This window comes from Phalacrocorax aristotelis, chromosome 11 (assembly GCF_949628215.1).
Source record: "Phalacrocorax aristotelis chromosome 11, bGulAri2.1, whole genome shotgun sequence".
In the NCBI taxonomy this organism is placed as follows: Eukaryota; Metazoa; Chordata; class Aves; order Suliformes; family Phalacrocoracidae; genus Phalacrocorax; species Phalacrocorax aristotelis.
In genome coordinates, this window is record NC_134286.1 from 21,064,322 (window position 1) to 21,086,007 (window position 21,686).

The following is a 21,686-nucleotide window of genomic DNA, read 5'->3' on the forward strand; positions in this document are numbered from 1 at the left end:
AAGCCTTGAGGAGCCGTGAGGAGAGGTCCAGAGATTGAGGTTTGGGAGGCGTGTCCTCAGAAAGCATCAGTGTGGCTTTCCAGGCCACTGACCCCTACTAGAAAGTCGCAATTCACTGTTGCCTGACCTCTGGGGTTTTGCACTGAAATGGCCTGGGCTGTACGGACAGAGGCTGGAGGGGAGCTAGAAAGGTGTGGAAACCATTGCCCGTGAGCAGCCTCCCAGTAACAAACCAGCTCACAGTGGTGCTACATATTAATGGCACAGCAAGGGAGATGGGAGCTCAGAGGAGAGATCATGCTTCTAATGGAGTCCACAGGTTTCCACTTGCTGTTGTGTTGGAGCTCAGTTTGAATGGGTAAATACTTCTCTCTCATCAAAACCATATCCAACTATGCTCCTCTGCTCCTCTCCCTCAGTGGCTCTACCTGCTTTCTCCCATCCCATATCCCTACCTCACCCGTACATCCTGCCCTCAGGAACACAGACACCTCCTTTTCTTCGCAGCTCTGGTTGCCCAAGCCGGATCAGAATAAAAGTCTCACATTTAACCTTCTGATAATAAATACTCCCTCCTTCTGCTTATATTAGAGCTCTTGATATTGATTTGGTCAGTGTTTATCAGCACAGAGGCATAAGGCAGAGTGAGATTTATCTTCCCTTTTCTGCTTCCTATGGGCTGTTTGGGAGTCTGGGAGCCCAGGAATAAACAGGCCTGGTACCTGCACAGTGGCTCCGGAAGCAGATCAGCGAGAAGGTGAAAGAAGAGGCAGGCTCTCGGTGCTGCCTCCTGCCACGCACCAGCCAGCAGAATTAAGCCAGCATGGGAAGCATCACTGTTTGTTACTAGCACGACCCAGAAGCTAATTCCTAACCAGTTCCTCAAACGGAGCATGGGGGAAGCAGGGAGAGAGCTGTCTCTGCTGCAGTTTACTCAGGGTCATGTCTAAAGGCATGTCAGCTGGCAATATGGACAGCAGAAAAGCCCTAGGCCAACAGGATCTGTTGTTCCAGAAGGAGCCCAGCTGTTTTATGCAGTTACTGGAGCTGGCTGCCAAATCTCTTTACATGCTGATGATGCTGAGATCAGGAATGAGTCTCCACACAGTTGCCATGGGTGCGAGTCAGGCGACTGTGGCTCAGGCATTTCTGTGTTTCTGATTTACCTAGAACCCAGGGCAGGATCATCCACTCCACGATGGTGGGAGGTGGTCCCTGCATGTGAAGGTCAGTCCTGACGATGTGCTGCGACGCCAGCAGGAGCATGAAGAGGAAGGTTAGGTAAGAGCCAGTGTGGCAGATAAACTTTATAAATGGCTTTTTAATGAACAGTCCCAGCCTGCTCTTCGGTGCAATCAGATATGCCACGGATAGCACAGGAAATAGCAGTCCAATGGTGACACAGGTCAAGAGTTTTACTGCCCAGTGTTTCCGCCTCCATCCTGGAAAACCATCATACCAAAGTGTTGCTAGTAGCTGCTGGCAGTTTGGCTGAGCAACAAACTGAGGAGAAAAAAAAAAAAAGAGGAAAGATTAATACTGACTGGTACTTCACATGCACTCCCCCTCATATGTGTGTTTGAGCCCACACAGACCTTCATATTAAGTTTGGGGCTGGCTATGGGGTGGAAAAGCATATTTTGGAGACAGAGGGAAGAAAGGAGAGAGATTTCACTCTTATTTTTCTACACAGGATTTAAGATTCCTTCTATGAGGTCTTTTCTCTTCAAAGCATCCTTATGTAGATCAGTCACCACACACGAAGCCTCATGCAAAACTGATACAACAAAAATTACTACAAGCTTTTTCTCTTCCCATGTGTTTCTGTTTCAGCATGTTTCTTTTCAGAATATTTCAGGTTTCAACTGTCTCAAATCACTGTCAGCATTTTTAAGAAGTGACTAAAAGATGAGACAGTAGGGAAAAGGTGTAAAGCTCTCAGAGTGTGTGTGTGAGAGAGAGAGAATGTCTCCAGAAGCGTGTGGGGTGCTGCACGTGGTTTTGTGCAAGGAGACCAGCATATGTGTGTGTGGGATGGGCTGGGCATGAGACAGCAGGCAGTAATGTAAAGTTCAGCCAGGTGACATCTGTTGGGAAGCAGGGCAGCACATTTGTAAATGTGCCTCGCTATTAAGGAAGAGAGCAATTGTAAAATGTAAGAGATTAAACAGAGACAAAAAGAAACCTTTGATCACAGTACCAAAAGTGACACTTGAAAGTTTACTTTCACCCTGTAAAAAATAGCATTACGATGGTGATTTACTGCATCTCAGTGACTCCATACCAGACATGCTCCGGTTGCAACTCCTTCAGACTGTTTTAATACCTAACAGCCCTTGGAATTTCACACTCAAGCCAAAATATTTCTGGCCTATGCCAGAAGACTTCATGTTCCTGATTATACCTGGACAGCCCCATGGCTTTCAAAACTTTTCAGACCCATAGCTAATTAGAGATGTCTGCAAGACCAAGACAACTGTGTTTTTCTTTATGTATTTGATTTCTAATCCATCTTAATGAAGTTATGCTGCTGATCTACTAACTTCAGATTTCTCACTGGGCTCTGCAAGTTCAGAAGAAAATCTCAGCTATTGTTCTGAGGTTGCCTGTTTTACTTATTTTGCTGTAATTAAATCAGAAAAACTGTCCTAGCATGGATACAGTTATCAATAAACAAGCTCCTGTAACACTATAACTACCTCAATGATCTGACACAGCTATATCAGAAAGAATCAGACTTCCAATGGACACAATAGTACTAGCAGCATTCATCAAGGAGAAGAGATCTCTTATAAAGGAGACTCAAAGCGGTGAGTAACCTGAAGATGACGGTACTGTTTATTACACTAGGCTCATCTATACTTAAAAGGGATCTCTGGGAGGGGTGTAGTGCCACCGCACTCTTCTTCCCCCTCAGAGAAGATTTTATCAGGCAAAGCACTCTTTCACCACTACAATTTACACCAGCTCTTGGAAGGACTATGCCACAGTAGCAAAGGGACAGGCTTCTGAACACAAGAGTCTTACTGTTTTGCCACCCCAAATTGGTATGATTTTTCCGCCCTGACAGAAGCCCCTGCACAGACACTACTGCCCCCAGTGCAGACACGGCCTGGGCTAACACCAAATCAGCCACCACATGTGCATTTATGAGACAGTGACAAGGCTCTTCTCATGTGTAAAGATACCTAGGACTCCCCATAGGTCTTAATCACCAGGAGATCAGATTCAGTGTGAAAGAGACAACTTCTTAATAAAAGCTTTAGCACACACCCGTATCTTTTAAATATTCACTCGCTGCCAAAACTGCCCAATATTGGGAGGACTTTATATGCGCAGTTCTCGGAGCGCTCTGTACAAGCAGAGCACTATCACTGCCATGTTCAAAATGACTAAACCAAGGAAAGGAATCAGCGAAAGGAAAAATAAGTTGCTCAGTCTGATAAAGTCATTGACTTCTGTAGGTATTTTTAGCTTTTGTTAATATATTTTATAAGCTATAACAGGCTGTTTATACCATAATCACACTGGTTTTGGAAGGGGTAGTTCAAATATATGGACTGACAAAAATTAGTGTTGAAAATAAGATCTCCAAGAGGACTATCTGGCATTTATGAAGCTGGATGTTTGTGTTATTACTATAATAACCATGACTGCTGTATCTAACATGCAAGTGACACCGTTCTCCAGAGAGCATCAGAAAAGAAAATTAGAAACATGTTTGATTTGGAATCAGCCTACACATGCATGCAGCAGAAACTGGGCAACAGTTGACATGGTGATGATCGCTAGAATAAGCCAAGACCTGTTGTCTGTAATGATCAGAAAATATTATTGTAAAATTCCAGGTCTGGGGACAGTGATGAAAGAAGCAAAGCTCCAGAAACTGAAAAAACATCAAGCATCTATTGTCGTTCGGTTGGTTGATTTTTAACCTATGATTTCAGAAGGGTCAGCACGTTACGTCTAAAAGCTAGAAGAAACAGAAGGTTACACTGCTGTATTTTCTCATTTAAGATCACAAACAGGAGCAGTGACCGGATGTGTTCTGCAGTAATTTACATGGTAATAGATGCTGCTGTTTCTCTGAGATGAGGAACAACTTCTTTTTTTTTTTTTTTTTGGGGGGGGGACACGAATATATATAAAAACACATTTTCTCTTTATCACATATGATCGAAAGCTCTAAGGGGAGAATAAAACTGTTTTTCCCTTGAGTCAAAGTCAGAGTCATTTGAAAAATCAAATGACTATATGTTCCTCTGGTTGCTGTGCAACTTGCAAACATCTTAAAAGTGCCTCTTCTCTGCCTAATAGCTCATTTCTAAAATCTGCTTTCTGTGCTGTATCTGATGTTACTTCTTCAAATGGAGAGAAATTCACACATCGTGAAAGGGCAGCTTTAAAGACTAGCTCGGCAAAAGGGAATGGAAACAGAAAAAGCCATTAAATTTTCCAATCAAGCCCATCCCAACTTCACTGAAAATGCGCCCAAGGGAAATTTAAGCACACCACACAAAGAAACTCTCCCTAATGTCCCAAACCATCAGACGCTGGCTTTATTAAATGTAAGGCTAAGCACTTACCAATGTAGGCTTTTACTAACTCATCTAAGTCCAACCTATTAATCACAGATTTAAAATTAGTAAATACTGCAGCTTAGATCTCAAGTAGTGCAAGGACTACAGCTGAAAAACAAAACTTCTGATGTGCAGAAACACTGGAATTCTGAATTATAATGAAGAAGTCAACCAAGCTCTTGGTGTGCCGCCTAGAGAACCAATTACTTTTCAGTAACTTTGTGTTAACTTGAACGAATAGAGAAACTAGCTATTTCCCTAAGTAGTCCTGTGAATGTTGGCCTCATCCTTGCTTCTGGGTGTTGTTACCTAGACTAAACCACCAACTTCATTGACTAGGCTAAACCGCTGAACGCTCAAATCATAAGAGATTGCCTAGGATTCATACTGCTAAATCAATGCACATAAAATAGAAAAACATGAAAAAGATCAGCTTTAGCCCTTTTAGGTATGAAGTAGCCTGAAATTGTTATAATATCATGGAACTTTCGTTATCATTCATAATTTCAAATTTCTTCATAAAGTTAAGGAAACAATCTTATTTCTACTTTGCAAACAGACAGAACTGAGATCTGGAAAAGCAAGCTGACTTCTCCAACACTACCTATGCCAAGGCACTTCCTGAGTACAAGTTCAATTTCCATGTACGTTGGGTCCCAAATATGATTTTTCACCTTTTTGCAAAGCCTTTCATTTGCCATAGATAGAAATAGCGCACGTGTATATCATAGCCTTTTATGATTTCACATGAAGATACCACATGAGACAGGATTTGACATCAGTTAAATTTTCTGCACAAAGAGATCGTGATCATATAAACTGCATATTGTCCCAGGTTTGTGGATGGTTTGGAATCAGAGGCAGATGTACTGTACCAGAAGCTCTCTATTTGTTTAAGAAGATGACCATATGACTTGCGAACAGTGTATCTCTCCAGTACGTAACAAGCATGGTATCAAGCATCTTTTTCAAGGACTGCTGCAATATAGCAGCCTCCAATCTCTATTGCAAATGGCAGCACAAGACATCACCCCACAGACATGATGGAGAATGTTCTGACTGCTGCATTAACGAAAAGAAATGCTTCCAGAAGGTGGCATTTATACTAAAATTCAGCTAACCTATGAACTAAACACTCAATGTCATGAAGCCTGTGGTAGTGCTGGCATAACATTGTCCAGAATTGTCACTACCTGTAGACAAAGCCTGTAGATAGCTTTTTAGGGGACGTAACCCGAAGAGCAAGCTCCTTCTCCATTATCTGTTGAGCAGAACCTGTCCCTACCTGAAGATACAGTTCACTTAATGACCAGGAGATAAGACGCAGCTCAGAGTACCTTCTTGTGAGGACAATGCCACTGTGTCACCGGTGGGCAAGATGCTCAGTCTCCTGGCTTCTGAAAATGGGGATAAGTATCTTTGCCTTTCCAAGAAGTGAGATCACAGCAACTTCAGTCATGGTTGGGAAGCACTTTGAGGGTAGAGGCTACTGCAGTACAAAGTCTTTTATGTTCTCTCTTTCTCCTTTCAGTCTTGCCAGGGTCTCTGTGTAACATTTGGCTTGCAGCCGGATTGTGCTATTAGAGAATTTCATTTTCAATGTTCATCATTGTCACCTGATCCTCTACCAAGGGGAAAATTTTTAAGGGAAAGAAGCAGCTGCGGGATGGAGAGTCTTTTTCTTAATATCTAATCTTTACTGATATTTTTATGTCACCAAAATTCTAATTCTTGGGAATTAAATGCTTTCTGCATGCTGTGCCATTAATATAAATATTAAAGACAGAAATTATGTTCCACCCCCCCTCCCCTTATCTATGGGGAAATCCCTTATCTCTCACAGTCATAAGTAATTTAGGATCAGACACAGATGGGCTGAGATGTGAATGCCTCAGGGAGCAACTGAAATAGCTCCCTGATAGACATCACAGGGGCTGAGCACAGTATATCTCTGCGTTTATTCTGATTATCATGAAGGCTGCCAACAGGCTCTTCTGCTTGGAGTTTGTTGGAGTTCTTTTCTGTACTCTTGCTGTGGATAGTGATAGCGAATGCTCTTCATAGATGAATAAGCACTAATTTGTAACTGCAGAGCCCTGCGTTAATAAGCGGGACCGAGTTTTTCTATCAGTCAGCTCTATCAGCTCCCAGTGAGGTTACCACTGAGAGCCAAATGTGGCATGGGAGCCATGAAATTAGCTTTAGTTCCCCTGCCTGACACTCACTTCAATATGTTAGATCTCACCAACAGCACTGTATCCCACAGCATCTAAAACATGGCAACTGAATACCTGCAAGGTTTCCGTGTTCGGGGGTGCTATTACATACTGCTGCCCTCTACAATTAAAGCTGTTTTGGCTTTGGAAAGGCAGGTTTTCACATGAACTCACCTAGATTTTGCAGTCTGTGTGACAATCAGGCAACTTCAGTGTCTGCTGTAGTAGCATAAGTATGTATTTTAGCTAGATCTGTAAATAATATAGATTTATTGTGAATCCAATTCTATCTTGAAAAGGATAAAGGCTATTGCCACTGTCCACTCAGCAGAAAGCTCTGTCCCATCCTGCAGAGGTACGGCCTTGCACCCTCTCTCTGGCAGATGGAAGGGAGGTGTCTCTGAAGACACACGTCTGTCCCCAGTGCTGGTGAGTGCAGTGTGGCCAGGGAGGGCTGGGACCAGCAGGTCTTTGCCCCATTTCACCCCAGGTTGCTAGCAGGCGTGACCTACCCAGGCACAGACCTATCTCCTCCACACCCATCAATACAAGTGCAGATGGACTGGGGAGAGAGCAGCCTTTTCTACTCGAGTTTTCAGAATCAATTGGCTAGAATGTCTTTCCTCCCATGAAGATATAGGAAATTTCTACACAGTTAGTCCAGCCACAGTTAATCACTCAGGTTTATCAGTCAATGCCAAATCTTAATGTCTTAAACCACAAAGCTTAGTACACACTGTCCAATAGCCCAAACATGCTGTAACACTTGGCACAATGACAACAGGCATATGGACCACACTGTGCAATGAAGTGATCCTCTTTAACTTTGACTTCAGGAATATGAAATGGCATGCAAAGAAATGAAATAAAATCCATCTTCTTCCTACACTCCCAAATCCTGCGGGAGCTCCTGCTCAGAACCAAGTAGGACAACAGACTTCCAGTGCAACAGACAAACCACTGCCTCCGTTTTGTACCAAGGACAGGATCTTCTGAGGAAGAAAGGAAATGTAGTTGTTTTATCAGTTTGATTGCTCTTAAAGGAAATTCCAGCGGGCAATACTCAAAGAAATACATTTCTAAATTAGACAAAGACAGAAGAGCGAAACTATATGTGGCCTAATTTGATGTCTGCTGCAGAAAGCCAGTAAGCCCTACGAGATCAGATATTCTACATAAGAAATACCAGCCTCCTCGAGTTTGCAGTGTTGCAAACAGTGACATGAATAAGAAAATCCTCTTTTCCAGCACATTTCTTTTTAGATTTCAACCTTGTTAATGACTGCAAAGTTATTTACATTCTGCTGCTGAAGTGTCAGTTGCAGAGGGTAAACGCCTAATGGTTGTTCATCCTGTTAATTAAGTACTTTCTGCAGCAGGAAAAAAAAAAGGAAGAAATGAGACAAAGAATTTTGAGGGGAGGCTGTATAACTCAGCAAAAAAGGACTACAACTCACCATTCCTCATCAGGCATTTCCAAGAGATAATGTTTTTTTCTCAGGAAAATATAGGATGAATATCCTATCAAAAACACAGCTGCTACTCACATGGCCATTACCGTGAAGCACTGATGCAAATCCAAATGGCAGTCATTCCTGCCATTAAGAAGATCACTAGCTGAGCTGGAAGAGTCCTTCAAGAAAACCAGGTGCTTCCCAAATCACTCAATCCCTCTGCTGGTGAATAAAACAAATGCCAGATCCTCTACAGATGAACATATGGCCTCAAATTATACAGAATTTTGTCTTATCTGTTCTTAAAATATTTTAAGTGATGATGGCACATGATTCTTAACTACAGGTCTCCTATCGATAACACATCTCTTGATGGCAGCAGACATGAGCTCAGCTTAAGCAGCAGCAATTGGCAATCCACCCGTGATGTGAACGCTGGCAAAAGGCAGGACTGAATAACCTCCAAAAGCCTGCTATAGTTCCATCAAAACTAGTAGTTTTCACAAATATATGTTGGATTGGTTTAAATATTTAAATAAAAGAGGTCCCACATCCTAGAGCAAAGGTAGAAGCTTGCAAATCGTGGGTACCTACCCACGGAAGAAGCAATTAACAAAGTATTTAAGCTTGAAATTAAATCCATTTCTACTCAGAGCGCTTAAATGTATGTTTACCTACAGGTTTGTATTTACGGCCTGTGTCAGCAGGATTTAAGTGCAGGCATAAATTCTGCACTGAATAAAAGCAAGCTGCTGCATGATGCTTCTGGAGGCCAACCTCTATTAGCAAATGCCCCACCAGAACACAGTTTGTCTGGGCCAAACCCTGAGCATAAGCAAAATTTTCAGCATTTATTTTAGCAGACGGGAGACTACAGTTGATAAATAAATTCCTGTAGGAAGTATTTCAGCAAACATTCCAGGATACAGTTCTGTTACAAAGATTAAGTAGGCATAGACTGGGTTTCCAAAGACAGTGCTGCAGTACAAGCAAGTGCTGAATATGAGCGATATACCCAAGACAGACAGTCAGTTAATTCACAGTGCACTAACTGGTTTCCAAGAGCTGAACGGGGGATATCAAACACATCCTACAGAAGCACTGAAAAAACGCTCAGGCTAAAAAATCTTCAAATACAAATCTTCCAGAATTTCCTAAGTCCTCTTGCAGGTGGCACTTCAAGAGTTACAGATCTTGCGAATGAATACCAGGAGCTCTCACAGGCTTTAGCTGAAGTAGAGAAGGTATTGACTTTTAAGTAAAAGGCTGGGTTTATTCTCCCTAGTGAATTTCTAACATTTACATTAAATAAGTGATAAGTAAAGCAAACACGAGAATTTTAAAAGTCATTCACAAGCATTTTTAAATACATACCTACTTTACCCTATTAGTGTCAATAAAAAGTTCTAAATTTTTCATTTACTTCCTTTCTGACCTGAGAAATAGCTATGCTGAAACTATTTAGTTGTGGTTTCTTTCTTCTTTCTACCTTACTTTCTCCTGAATGAGAAAATTTACTCTAATGTCCAAGAAAGAACAGACCAGCATGCTATAAACACTTCTCACGTTACTGGGAACCTCTAAAGGCTACCCCTGCTTCTGAGTAATAGCATCATTGTAGGGAAAGTGGGAGATATTCTTTGCTGAAGGATGTTTACTCAGGCAGCTGCAGTTTGTAGAGAAAGAATAAGAACACAAAAACTGCAGTCATACCTTTTAAAGGCCATTCAGCTCAAGATCTCAGTTTGTGGGGGGTTATGATTAACCCATCTATCCATCTCACTTTTCTTGGAGTGAAGAACTATGAGGCAATTGTGTTCTCAATCATGACACACCTAAATGGCTCGTCTGGATGATGATGGGTCTGATGTATACGTAAGAGGTGTAAGGGGAGTGGAATCTCAGTTCTTTTCTCTCTAGACCTTCATAACACTCCTCACTCAGTAAGCGACAGACGTTAAGCTGAAATTCACAGATGTCAGATAAATAACAATGACCACTTCTATACCCAAAAGGGAGAATCCATAGCAATATTTTTTCCACAGAGTTCATTATTTCAGGATATCATTCAAAGTGAAGTATGAAATAACATGATATACTCTTCACCACTGACGTTAAGCTGATTCTGAAAGACACTCTAGACCCGACACAGTAAGACTGAACACTTAGCTTATACAATATACAAGGCGTCACTTCTCCTTTCCAGTTTCTGTTGTCTACAGAAAGCAAATCAATCATGTCCTGTACTTTAACTTTGGCTTCCCAAGCCTCTTCTCTTGCTGGCAAGAAGACTGATGGGATACAGGACGTTAAGGGAACTGACAAACTCACTAAATCATTCTTGGATGTTCTTAAAACAGTGGCAATCCCTTTAGCTTTCAACATATTTCCTGTCTTAATCCAAGAGACCATTTAAGTCAGAGGCACGAGGCACCAAAAATTACTTAAAGAATGATCCAGGCACTTAGTGCCTGCTACACATCACACTAACACAAGCAAAGTCCTTGTCCTTGACTGTCATAACGGTCTTATGTTGTTTTTTCAAATTTGTGTGTGGCAAGATTAGTCAGAGATGATTTTGCTGTCAAAAGATAGTCTTCTGCAGTTCTGTTCTGTGACAGCTGCAATATGTGGCTAACCTTCATCAGGTTGGAACATTCTGGTGTTACGTGAATAATACACCAAATAATACTTTTCCTCAGATAAACATTATGTCCACTTTGTCAAACTGATGAACCATCAGTTCTCTGAATATTTCTTCTTCTACCAAGTTTGGAGGGAAGTTACGCTTAAATGCCACTTATTCTGGTTTTTGTAACACAGTGCAGCTGTACAGGTTAAATTTCCGTGTTTATTTCCAAAACAGAACAAATAGATCTGGTAACTGCACAAACCCATAGAGTAGGGGCTCAAAGATACGCACCACTCACCCTGAGGCCCCACCAGCATCAGCAGGAAGGACTGTTTTAAGGCTGCAAATGCAGATAAGACTCCCCACCTGTCACCCCAAAGTCCAGCCACCAAGACTGTTAATAACAGCTCAGTTGGTACCACATGCATGGAAGACTTTGTAATGTGGTCATCTGCCTGCTGGGATCGAGTCTGAGAAAAAAAACAGCTTCATTTAGCATAGGCCACTGTTCACACATCAGATGGCAACTTTGCTGCTTACAATAATGAGTGAATGTATGCTGTTGGAAAATGAAAGGTGACATCCGGACATTCAGTGCTTTAGAAATCCCTAAACCCACATTCTGGTGGGGCGTAGGACAGATATGGAAGTAGCATAACTGCACCATCCTCACCATCTAATACCATAAGGGATATGGACGTTCCAGGCCACTAGAAAGGGAAAGAGCTTCCACATGAAGCAGACCTCCTTCCCCTATCTAGTCCTAATAAAGATCTTTTCATGACATGGTATGATTTAATTCTAGAAGCCTGAAAGTAAAAGCCTGTTTATTAATCTTCTGAGCTGTGCAGCCTCGCTGCAAAGCTAGGTTTTTATTATGCCTTTAAAGAGCACAATACAAATATTCAGCCCTGTATCATTATACCTCCAGGCAGTGTGTCAAGAAAACAGACAAAACCACGTGAGAATAACATAGCACTGCCTGCAAGCAAAGAACAATTTGTGGCTATCCATCAAGATACCTGAACGGCTTTCAAAACAAGTAAACAAGGTGCAGTAGATGAGCTTTGATTTCACAGACCTTGCACTTCATTTTTCATGCATCTCTGATATTTTTAAAAGCTCTTTTTATAAACTAACTGAAGTGCCCTTAGAAATTCGCCGGGTTTATGCATACTCCCTGGAGAACGATGCTGTGCTTCTAACTGCAGCCACACAGTTGGCAAGAGTCAAGACGCAGCTGAAAAATATGTGGCATGGCAGGAATGATTATTCATTCACTCCAGTCCTGTATCTCAGGAGGTACTTGTCTACATAAATGTCTTGGAAAAAAAAGAACTAAAACTTCTGAAGCTTCATCCTGAAGAGAAAACAGCGGAGAGCACTGGTTTTAAATTAGAAAAGCAAACAATTCTACTTCTTTCCTGTCATTGATTTAGAGTTCAGCAAGTAAGAGTGACTAAGGTTAAGGTTTCTGAGAGGGAATTTCATGCACTCCTTTGATCTAATTCAGTAAAGTACTAAGCAATATAGTCATAGGTAAAATAAGTTTTTTTCCGAGTGCTTTGCATTGTGTGTGTTTCTTAAAGACATATACACTAAACCTGCACGTCTGCAACTAAGTACCAGAAAAGTGCAAAGCACTAAAAACGCACTGCTGCGATGTTTCACTTCATCCTGAGGATGTGAACAATCTGTGATGGAGAGCAGGAAAGCAGGAATAGGCTGAATGTGTATTGCCATTCTTGTGGCTCAGCAGAATGTTATATACAAAGGGAAATCTGCCCTTTTAGACCCGACTCACTGCTACACTGCAGTTGGTTTACATAATTTTGGCAATATAAAAAAACCTTAAAGGACACAAAAATTCTGTTAGCATTCAGCTTATGCACTGATTCTCCAGTCAGCAATGCTACGCTGTACAGACAACTGTGCTTTATGACTTTTCCCCATCTTTTCTTAGAAATGCAAACAAATTAACAAATGCAGAGCTAATTCGATGCCAGAAGACCTTAGTGAAGATTGATCCCCAACAGCTGAGCTGTGCCTTTTCTTATTAAGTCTTCAGCAACTTTCTCCTTCCAAAATTAGTCATGAGTAAAAGAATTTGAAAAGTAGTAATATGAAGACAAATGCCATATACTACAGAGCATTTATGAAAAGACTACTTGTCTATCAGACCACGAATTCCCATGATCCTACGAAAATAATTTCTTTCAGAAGTGGACTGAGAAAACTGACGTGTCTGTGCTGGATCTAACTCATCATGTTTTGCAGTGTACTACGGCTCTCCTCATTTTTTTCTAATGTTTTGTGACTGCCATGCGAACAGCAATCACAACTATTGAATCTTTCCTATCTTCTAAAGAAATCATCAGGGCCCTTTTGTAATTTGAAACTGAGAACACAACCATTCTACACTTAAGATGAGATCGAGAGGGAGCTTGTGAACATTGCACAGCATGGTTTTGACATTTACTACCATAAAAGATACCACAAAGCTACCTTAGGGCACATTTTAATCTTTCCTGTATAATTGAAATTTTTCCGTCTGTGTAAACAGTAATTTACCTTCTAGGATATATGGGATTATTAAAAACAAGCATGAAAAGCAATACATTTCTTCTCCATTGTTTTGGCCCTCCTCCAAAGGAAAAAGGTCTTCTTCCTCATGAGTGACACATTTGTCAGCTTATAAAATACTTAACGCATATGTTTGGGTGAAATAAAAACTTGCACCTCCCAGGCTTTTTTGTTAAAAAAAAAGAAAGAATGGGAGATTTTTCTACCCTTGTAAAGATGAAAACTATATCTGTGTCATGAGGCAGAAATGCACTGGCAGCGGGATTTACCTGGGGATACAGACTGAGGTGGAGCCTTTGTGACGAGGCCAGTATTCCTCTGGAGGTAGGACCGAACTGAAGTGGTTCCCCTCACTAATCCAGCCCTCATCCAGGTTGCTCGCTGTGAAGACTGAGGCACACAGGCCAGATCAAAAGACGAAGTTGTGTATATGAGTTTGTTTACTGAATTTGGTGCAGGGAACAGGGATTGGTGTCCGTGGCAGAGCTGACTGCTAATTGTTTGCTAAAAGGTAACATACAAGATCAGATTTCCCTCCAGTAACTAGGTGCCAAAAGATGCAGCTAATTCCACAGCGGAATTTCAAAATGCCTCAGCAAGTTAAGTGTTTAATCTCCAACAGGATTTAGGCATTTAGCCAGATTATATTCTGTTTAAAAACTTATTGCCTACTTACCTGCATATTTAGCAGCCTAACTAGCTTTAAAAAGCTCTCCTCCAAGGGCCCAGTTTGGAGCAAGAACTGCCCATAGATGTCTAGCTTTTCTCATCAGGACTTTTTTCAGTCCTGTATGTTCAGTGGCGAAGATCATTAACCTGCACTAGAAATTCGAGTGCTGTTACTTTTCTGTACCTGGAACAAACCAGCGCCTACTCTTCAGTATGGGAGTGCAATGGTGGCGGGGGGGGGAGGGGGGGGGCATGGTGGGTTCATCTGAAATGCCTTGGAGAGAAGAACACTGAATAATATATCTGGTGCAAAGTACTCTTGAATTCCCAGACCACTTACGCCAGTGCAAAGAAGAAGTAACTTTAAGATCTTCTCCCTACACAAAACACACAGTGCTGACCCTCCAGCCAAAGGCCATGATCTCTTTATCAATTTGCTCTTAACTTCTCTAGAAAGAATCTTGAACTTACCTGCCCGATTAAGCTGAAATGGAATTATTTCTTATTCTGGGGGAAAATTTGAGGTTTATTTCACTCAAAGAGAAAAAAGCTACAGGGAATTTGTCTAGCAATGAGTCCAAAATCAATGTAAGATTACATATTCTTTATGCTGAATATAAAGAACTAACAACGGCAGTAACAGTTTACAGCTCAGAAAATAACTAAGGTCCACTTTGGATTTTCACCTTTGGCTACTAGAGATTTGACTTGTAACTTTGTCAACATTAGGATATAAACACTTCAGCAGAACAAGAAGATATACTTTTAAAAAGTCTGCTGTTTCTCTCTGCAGAAGTATCTTTCACAAAATGAGACTTGTTTCTATCTCCCTTCCTGTTCCCCACAAACATTCTCTCAGCCTGATACTCTTCAGTCACGGTTAAAAGGCATTCCTCAGTGTCTCCCTGACAAATGTTCCTACTCACTGTTTTTCAGAAGCTGGCAATGACACTTGTATCTTGCTTGTTGTTTTGATTTGGATTAATTATCATGATAGGAAAACCACTGCAATATTCTGTTGCACACAAACACCATCCTGCAGGATACAGCAGGTATTTGTGAATAACCAGATAGGATGAGGGGGTTCAGTAGTGCTGGTTTCCCAAACTCATTCATTCTGCCCCTGCCCACCAGTATTCCACCTGGAAACAGCACTGACTTGAGCTGGCAACACAGAGCGTATCTGCTATCGTTTATATGCTGCAACTGTCACGAATATGTCAGAAAACATGGAATTTGTCCATATGCTTGGAATTCAGTCAAAGATGCCTTAAAAAAAGAGATAAAAACTGTCAAGCAAGCAAGCAAAGATTAAAAATTTGTTACTTTAAATAAAAGAGCTTCAGGACTGTTCAAATACAGTGAACTCCTTCAGACTTGCAGTTTCATAACATGAACACAAGATAAGGGTAGCCACAGGTTTATGCTTGGACATCAACAGTGAGCCTGAACGGTGACAAGACATTGAAATCAGCAGTGATCTACACGCAGCAGTGCCAGTGGTATCCTGGCTGCTGAAGGGTGGATGTGGGTGCAGTCTCCGTGGCTATCAAGCAAGTAAAAAAACAGAAGTAGAGTTTCCAGCCCTTCTTAGATTCAAGGAACATTTGACCTGATATACCCTATTGCCCTTCTCCAGACTAATTCCTCACTACTTGTTCATGCCCTGAAAGCACTAGGGTGTTACCTAACCCTGTCAGCTAGGGTGAAGAACACCACCTAACATGAAGCCAGTGAGCCTTGCTGACACTCCACTGGAGTGGCCTAGTAAAAGCAGTACGTGACCGCACGCTAGATCCCAGAAAGCTTCAGGCTTCGGCTCCAGCTTGTTGCATCAAGCAGCTCGTACCCAGGAGGTGTAACAGACCAAAGGGAAGAAAGAAAAATCTGCATTTTTCACTTCTTGACTATTGTACCTCGGATGACATGAGCAGCCACTAAGGGAGGTGGGATGTATCATACCAAGCTGTCCTCACCTGGCTCAGTGCATAAAACAAAGTGTCAAATACAGGGAAGACAGTGGAAAGAGTAATGTGGCAGGCTTTTCCACCACTCCTGTCACCCTCTGGACAAAGAAGAATGTAATAGACATTGCAATTCAGTTCCTCAACCAAGCAACCTAAATTCCTCCTTCAGATAACCTGGAACATTACTGGCCAACAGTAATACATCATTTACTGAATTCTGTCCAGGATTGGAAAGAGAAAGAAAATCCAGAGCCAACTAATGAAACTGTTGTCAGCATTCTCCTTGGGTTCATGGCCTTTATTGAATCAACTTATAAATCTCTGGATTTGCAGGGCTTCTGAAAGGCTCTGTGCCCTTTAGCTGAAGTATGTCTTTTCCTTTCTGGTACTATGGATGGGAGTTTGAATTTCTGGGAATTGCTTCTCAGTTCCTAAAACACAAATGAATCAAGGAGCAAAAATCAACCTGAGGTGTCTCAGGTGTGAAGAGGTATTCGCATGACATGATCCACTTCCTCACATCACATGAGCATTTTCACCTAACAAAATTGCTGGTAACATGGAGACCTGGGGCAATGAGAGTGCTCTTGACCTCTCTTGCTTTCTTTTGCTGCTGTCGTTTCTCTGGCCCGTATGAGTTAGTGTTGAATGGGCGCTAGGAAGTGTTTGGTGGCTGGAGGAAGTGAATTGTATGTTATATTATTTCCTGCAGTCAAGACCTTCAAGAACCAGGCAACCCATTCCAGCTTTTGGTTCCTGTGTAAAAGCAGCTATTGGGAAAAGCTTTCAGAGCTAACAAACCTGGAAATCTCTGAAGGCTTTGCAGAGGGATGGGTTACAATGAAATGGGATTCAAGTATCTTTGAAAGTGCTGGCGCTGCAGAAGCCATAACCCACTGCAGCAAGTCCTAGTCCTGTTGCCCTCTACTGTCACCAGATTCACACCATCACCAAGGTGCACTGAAGCTCCTGGTTTGTGACTAACCCATTTGCACGTGGTTCTCCACTCAATCCAAATTCACCCCTGCTGCCTCTGAGCTAGCAACCCTGAACAAACCCATGGAGACTAGAGACAGGAATCATTTTACCCAACACATGAAGCCTTCACACACCTTCACATTTCAATGACTCTTACCTCTTTCTGGTGATACTTTATTGCTACCTTTAGCTTTGCCAAATCATGACATTTTTGGGGATCCAGCTCTTCACTTTGATCATCTCTGTGATTGAGAATGATCTCCAATTCCCGGGAACTCCGTGCTTGGTCCAAAAGGTCCTTAGCAAAACGCTTGCACTGCTGTGAAAGCTCTTCATATTCAGCCTTGAACTCATTTTCCACTTTGCTGAGCTCCTTCAGCTCCCAGCCCAGTCGGAAGGCCGTCAAGATGGGGTCCTCGCTTGATAAGGCAATCAACGAAGGGCTGGCTAAGGCTTTGTAGATGTTCAGCCTTGACCTAGAATGCCTCAGGCTGTCCACCTCCGAACTGGAGACACATTCCACACAGTTGCATCTGATCTGGTGTGGGCGTGGAATTGTTACCCGTCTTTGGACAAGCAGTTTGATGATTTCATAGTTGTTGGTGTGAGCCGCCAGCATTATTGGGGTGATATCTGGAGTGAATTCTGAAAACTGGGTGTCCATCATCAAGGTTGGAACCTATATAAAAGGATAAACCATAGTCATATTTCATGTGGAACAGCAGGAATCAGACGTCCCTCCTTCTTACTTTTGAAGTGATGTCATAACAAAACAGAGTTTTTGTTACACCCTCTCTTCTTTAAATCCTGTTGTATCCATGTGCGCGCGCACACACTGCTATTCTTGAAAACCATCTTCCCCCAAATCATGCCTGTCTGCCTCCTGAGCAGGAACCTGTGACCATGCAGTTCCCACTCTGGTGCAAAGGTCAGGTACATCCCCATCTGAATGCTTTATATGTGAACCTCTTCTGAAATGGGTAGTGTTTCATACACAGAAAAGCAGACTTTTGTAGGACAAAAGGAAGACAAAAGGCCCAGGTAGCTGCACAAAAAGAAAATCTAGAGAAGAGTGAACACAGAAGAGATTTCCACAACTATCATTATTTGCATTATATACCTGCATTAGCAGGCCCTGCACAAATCAAACCAAACACTGGTCTGCAGTTGAGCAAAGCTCTTCCTCACCTTTTCCCTACTGTTTCTATTTGAAAATACTTTTCAGTGGAAGGATACATTACATAACTGCCCTCAGAATAGATTTGTTTTCTTTTTTTAATGGGTTTGAAAAAATTTAAATGTAAAATTAATGAGCCATAGTCCACTACAAATAAGACACTCCAGGGTGTGCATTATTCAGCTACTGTTGCACTTCTCAAAAGATGAGCTTAATGCACACCCTGTTGTGTCTTATTACTATATGCAGAGTGCAAAATTAGACCAAAATGCTCTTACATCCCAAGCACGCAGTGTGTTTCCATTTGCAGCAAAGGCAGCTCTCTTTGTTGTGTGTTAATCATTACTCAAGCATACTGTACTTCGTGTGCCCACCGCTCTTGCCCTGGCAGTTGGCATCCTGCTGCTCAAGGGGTGATTGCTGGTTTTGGTGAACAGTAGGCCTGCTTCCCCTTGCAAATGTCAAAGGCGTTTCAGAGAGACTATTGTCAAAGAGTCCTAATGACAGGAAACATTACTCAGTCTGTAAAAATCCAGAAGTAAAGCAGCAATAAAGTAGCATGGAGTAACCAGTTAGAAATCCTTCTGTAGGATATACTTAAGACTGGTCGTGAGACAGCGTACCTCTAACCACTGAACCCAAGTTCCCTGGGAGTTAAGTGCCTCTATAGCACTAAAGAGCTAAAGACTCCTGGGCTGTAGACGATCGCTAAACCTCTACATAACCCAGCCGACAGCAGGACAGAGCCTGCTCGCAATACCCAGCACTCTCCCAAAGGTTGGCAGCATGCTGAAATGCAGGATTATTTACTGGAGCAGGGCTTACTGGGTGGCTAGAGGTATTGTTGGGAATAATACAAGTCTGCTACCCTCAATGTGGCACATGAGGAGACACACAGGTGTAAAGAGGATTTGCAAACAAGGCTGGTGCCTACAGAGGCAGCCAGGAGGGAGCCTATAAATATGGCTCATGGGGAAAAAAAGAGAGAATGGTAGTGAAGATTGGCTGTGGGTTATGGAGGACCTGGTGTCTCTGAGCCAGGTTGGATAAATGCATTTTAAGATATCTAATAACAAACAGCTGAAAGCAGCTCTCTTTGTAAAGTCTTTGACTTTCTGTCTTTTCCTTTGCTTAGCTCATTTAGGTAGTTTGTTAAATGTCAGGAGAAAGGTATGGGTTGTTTGGGGTTTTTTCTCTCTCTCTCAGAAGCATTTTTTTAAGCCCTGATGCTTGAATATCTGCGTTTATCTTTCTTCCCCTCCTTTTTCAGTCAGTCACTGGCTGCTGTATTCACAGCCTCTGCCTCAAAGGAAGAACGCTTCCCCCCCTCTATCACTCCTATTAGTGTCAAGTTTAATCTTGTTTTTCTGTATGGAAGCTATTGTACCCTGGGCTGTGAAAGGGATTTTGAGCTTTACACAGATGAGGCATTCATGTTGCTTAAAATATGAAATGGGCACTTGCAGACCAGGTAGTAATGTTATAGGTGGAGATAGTGCTAATCTTGTCTGCTTCTGTCTACTCCTGAGGCTTTCTAAATCCAGATCTAGCGCTAAAAATGGTTGCCCCAAGATTTGGGAACAAATCAGGGGTACCTATCAAATGCTCTCCCATCCCTTATTCTGGCTTAAATTGCAAGCCCTCACCCCAAAAACGGAGCACTACTTTGTTAGGTCTCAGGCAGCCGCTGCATGGAAGACATGTTTTCCTGGGCAGCTTGCAGTATGTTTAATTAAGGGATAAGAAGCGAAATGGTGGTGCGGAGACATAGAGGCTCCCTAGGGTCCAGGAGCAGATCAGTCTAAGGCGTCAAATCACAGGAGCTGAAGCTTATTTCTGATTACAGCTGAGCAGCGAAACAAGCAACCAAAACCCAGAAGAGGAATAGTGTAAATGATGGCTGCTGCGGCCTCTCTTTTCTATGCCTGGCTGGTCCAAAGACCATGCGTTGGTTAAAAGTTGTATGTCTTGGGGTGAATTTTTTTGTTGTCTTCTTGCACAGTGTTTTGATAACCTGCATCTTAACAAACTGTCCTGTTTTACAGATGGGGCTATGCAAAGCAAGCCTTTGCTCTGAAGGCCCTATTCTACCTACTATCACTGGAGGGGCAGCAGAGATTACACCAATGCGTTGTAATTGCTGATGTTTCTCCTGCACTACTGTGACAGGTTGAGATCACGTTTAGATCAGCTTCTTCTAAGTCTTGGGTTAACTTACAGTGATGGAAGCAGAAGAGGAATAAATTATTCTATCCCAAGGGCTCTGCTAAGCTCTTCCAAGGTTATTTTCATTAAGTGACCTGAATAACAAATTCTTTTCCATTAACCTCATCACCTGACACAAGCTGTTAAGCTGAGTCCTTCAGAACCTTATTGTCACTACTTGCATAGGAGCATGTGCCTTGTCTATATTTCATCTTGGTAATGTTCGCTTAAGAAATTAATGATACCATTAACAACATGTGATTGAATGCTTGTTACCATCTTTCTAGACTTAATCCTCATAAAGGTAGGCTGCTTAGCACTGTACCACCCCTTCCCTGAACAACACTGCAGCGAGTGAAAAATCTCCTTTTTAAATAAAGGCATGGGGAGAAACAAGCTTCATTCATTATAGGAGAAGAAAATGGAGGATTAGCTCACATAAAAACACTGTTCAGTACAGCTAGGGCCTCTTCTAAACGGAAAAACAAGTTTTCTAGTAAATAGTGCACAGCTGGAAAGAAGCTCTGGATAGGAAGAGCAGGAATCTCTGCTCATGTTAGTAACCGGTACAGAGTAAGAGGAGCAGAACTACAGGGCAAAAAAAAAAAACCCTGGCACTGAAGACCCAATGGCCTTGTTGCAGGTCTTTGAGGATTTTTACTTTGGACTTAATCTAGTCTGGTATCTGAGTGCCCCTGGAGCACATCCTCTGGTTTAATGTGTAAAAGCAGTCCAGCCCAAGGTGTCTGAGATGGCTCAGCAATGTGAACCAAAGAGCAGTAAATGGGGAGGTTAAGGAGATACACCTCAAAAGCACACTCCTCAACCAAACTAAAGACCAATATGAATGCATCTTTTGTCTTTCATGGACCCTGGAACATAATATCCGTGTTTAAACACCAGAAGATTTCAAAGCAAGCTATGATGTTTCCACAGCATCTGTCATCTATCTATGCATATAAAAAAGACAACTAGGTGAAAAAAAAGCTGTTCTGCAGCAAAGGAACTTGCCAGTTAAGTGCAAAATCTTGAACTCTGAGGAAAGAGCCTGGTTCTGTCTAGTGACTATTTGGGGGTGGTTTTCTGTTCCTTTCTCCATGTCTTACGCTTTTCCACCCCTCTGTATTGACAGTCGTCCTGATTATGGTCTGGTAACCCTACCAGACATTAGTCTCCCTTCAAGTTCAGGTCCCTCAGTGTTCACCCTCTCTGGTGCTCACAGCTG

At 42.1% G+C, this 21,686-nt stretch overlaps 1 protein-coding gene across 1 annotated transcript in view; it reads right to left on the minus strand.

The window, feature by feature from the left end:
• The window catches only part of TRPC5 (transient receptor potential cation channel subfamily C member 5), a 68,431-nt gene that overhangs the window by 34,764 nt on the left and 11,981 nt on the right, over positions 1–21,686 (minus strand). The window contains exons 2-3 of the mRNA XM_075107247.1: positions 17,237–17,758; positions 1,167–1,503 (exon numbers count right to left, since the gene is read on the minus strand). Coding sequence (XP_074963348.1) covers positions 1,167–1,503; positions 17,237–17,758 — 859 coding nt within the window. The remainder of the gene's footprint in view (positions 1–1,166; positions 1,504–17,236; positions 17,759–21,686) is intronic.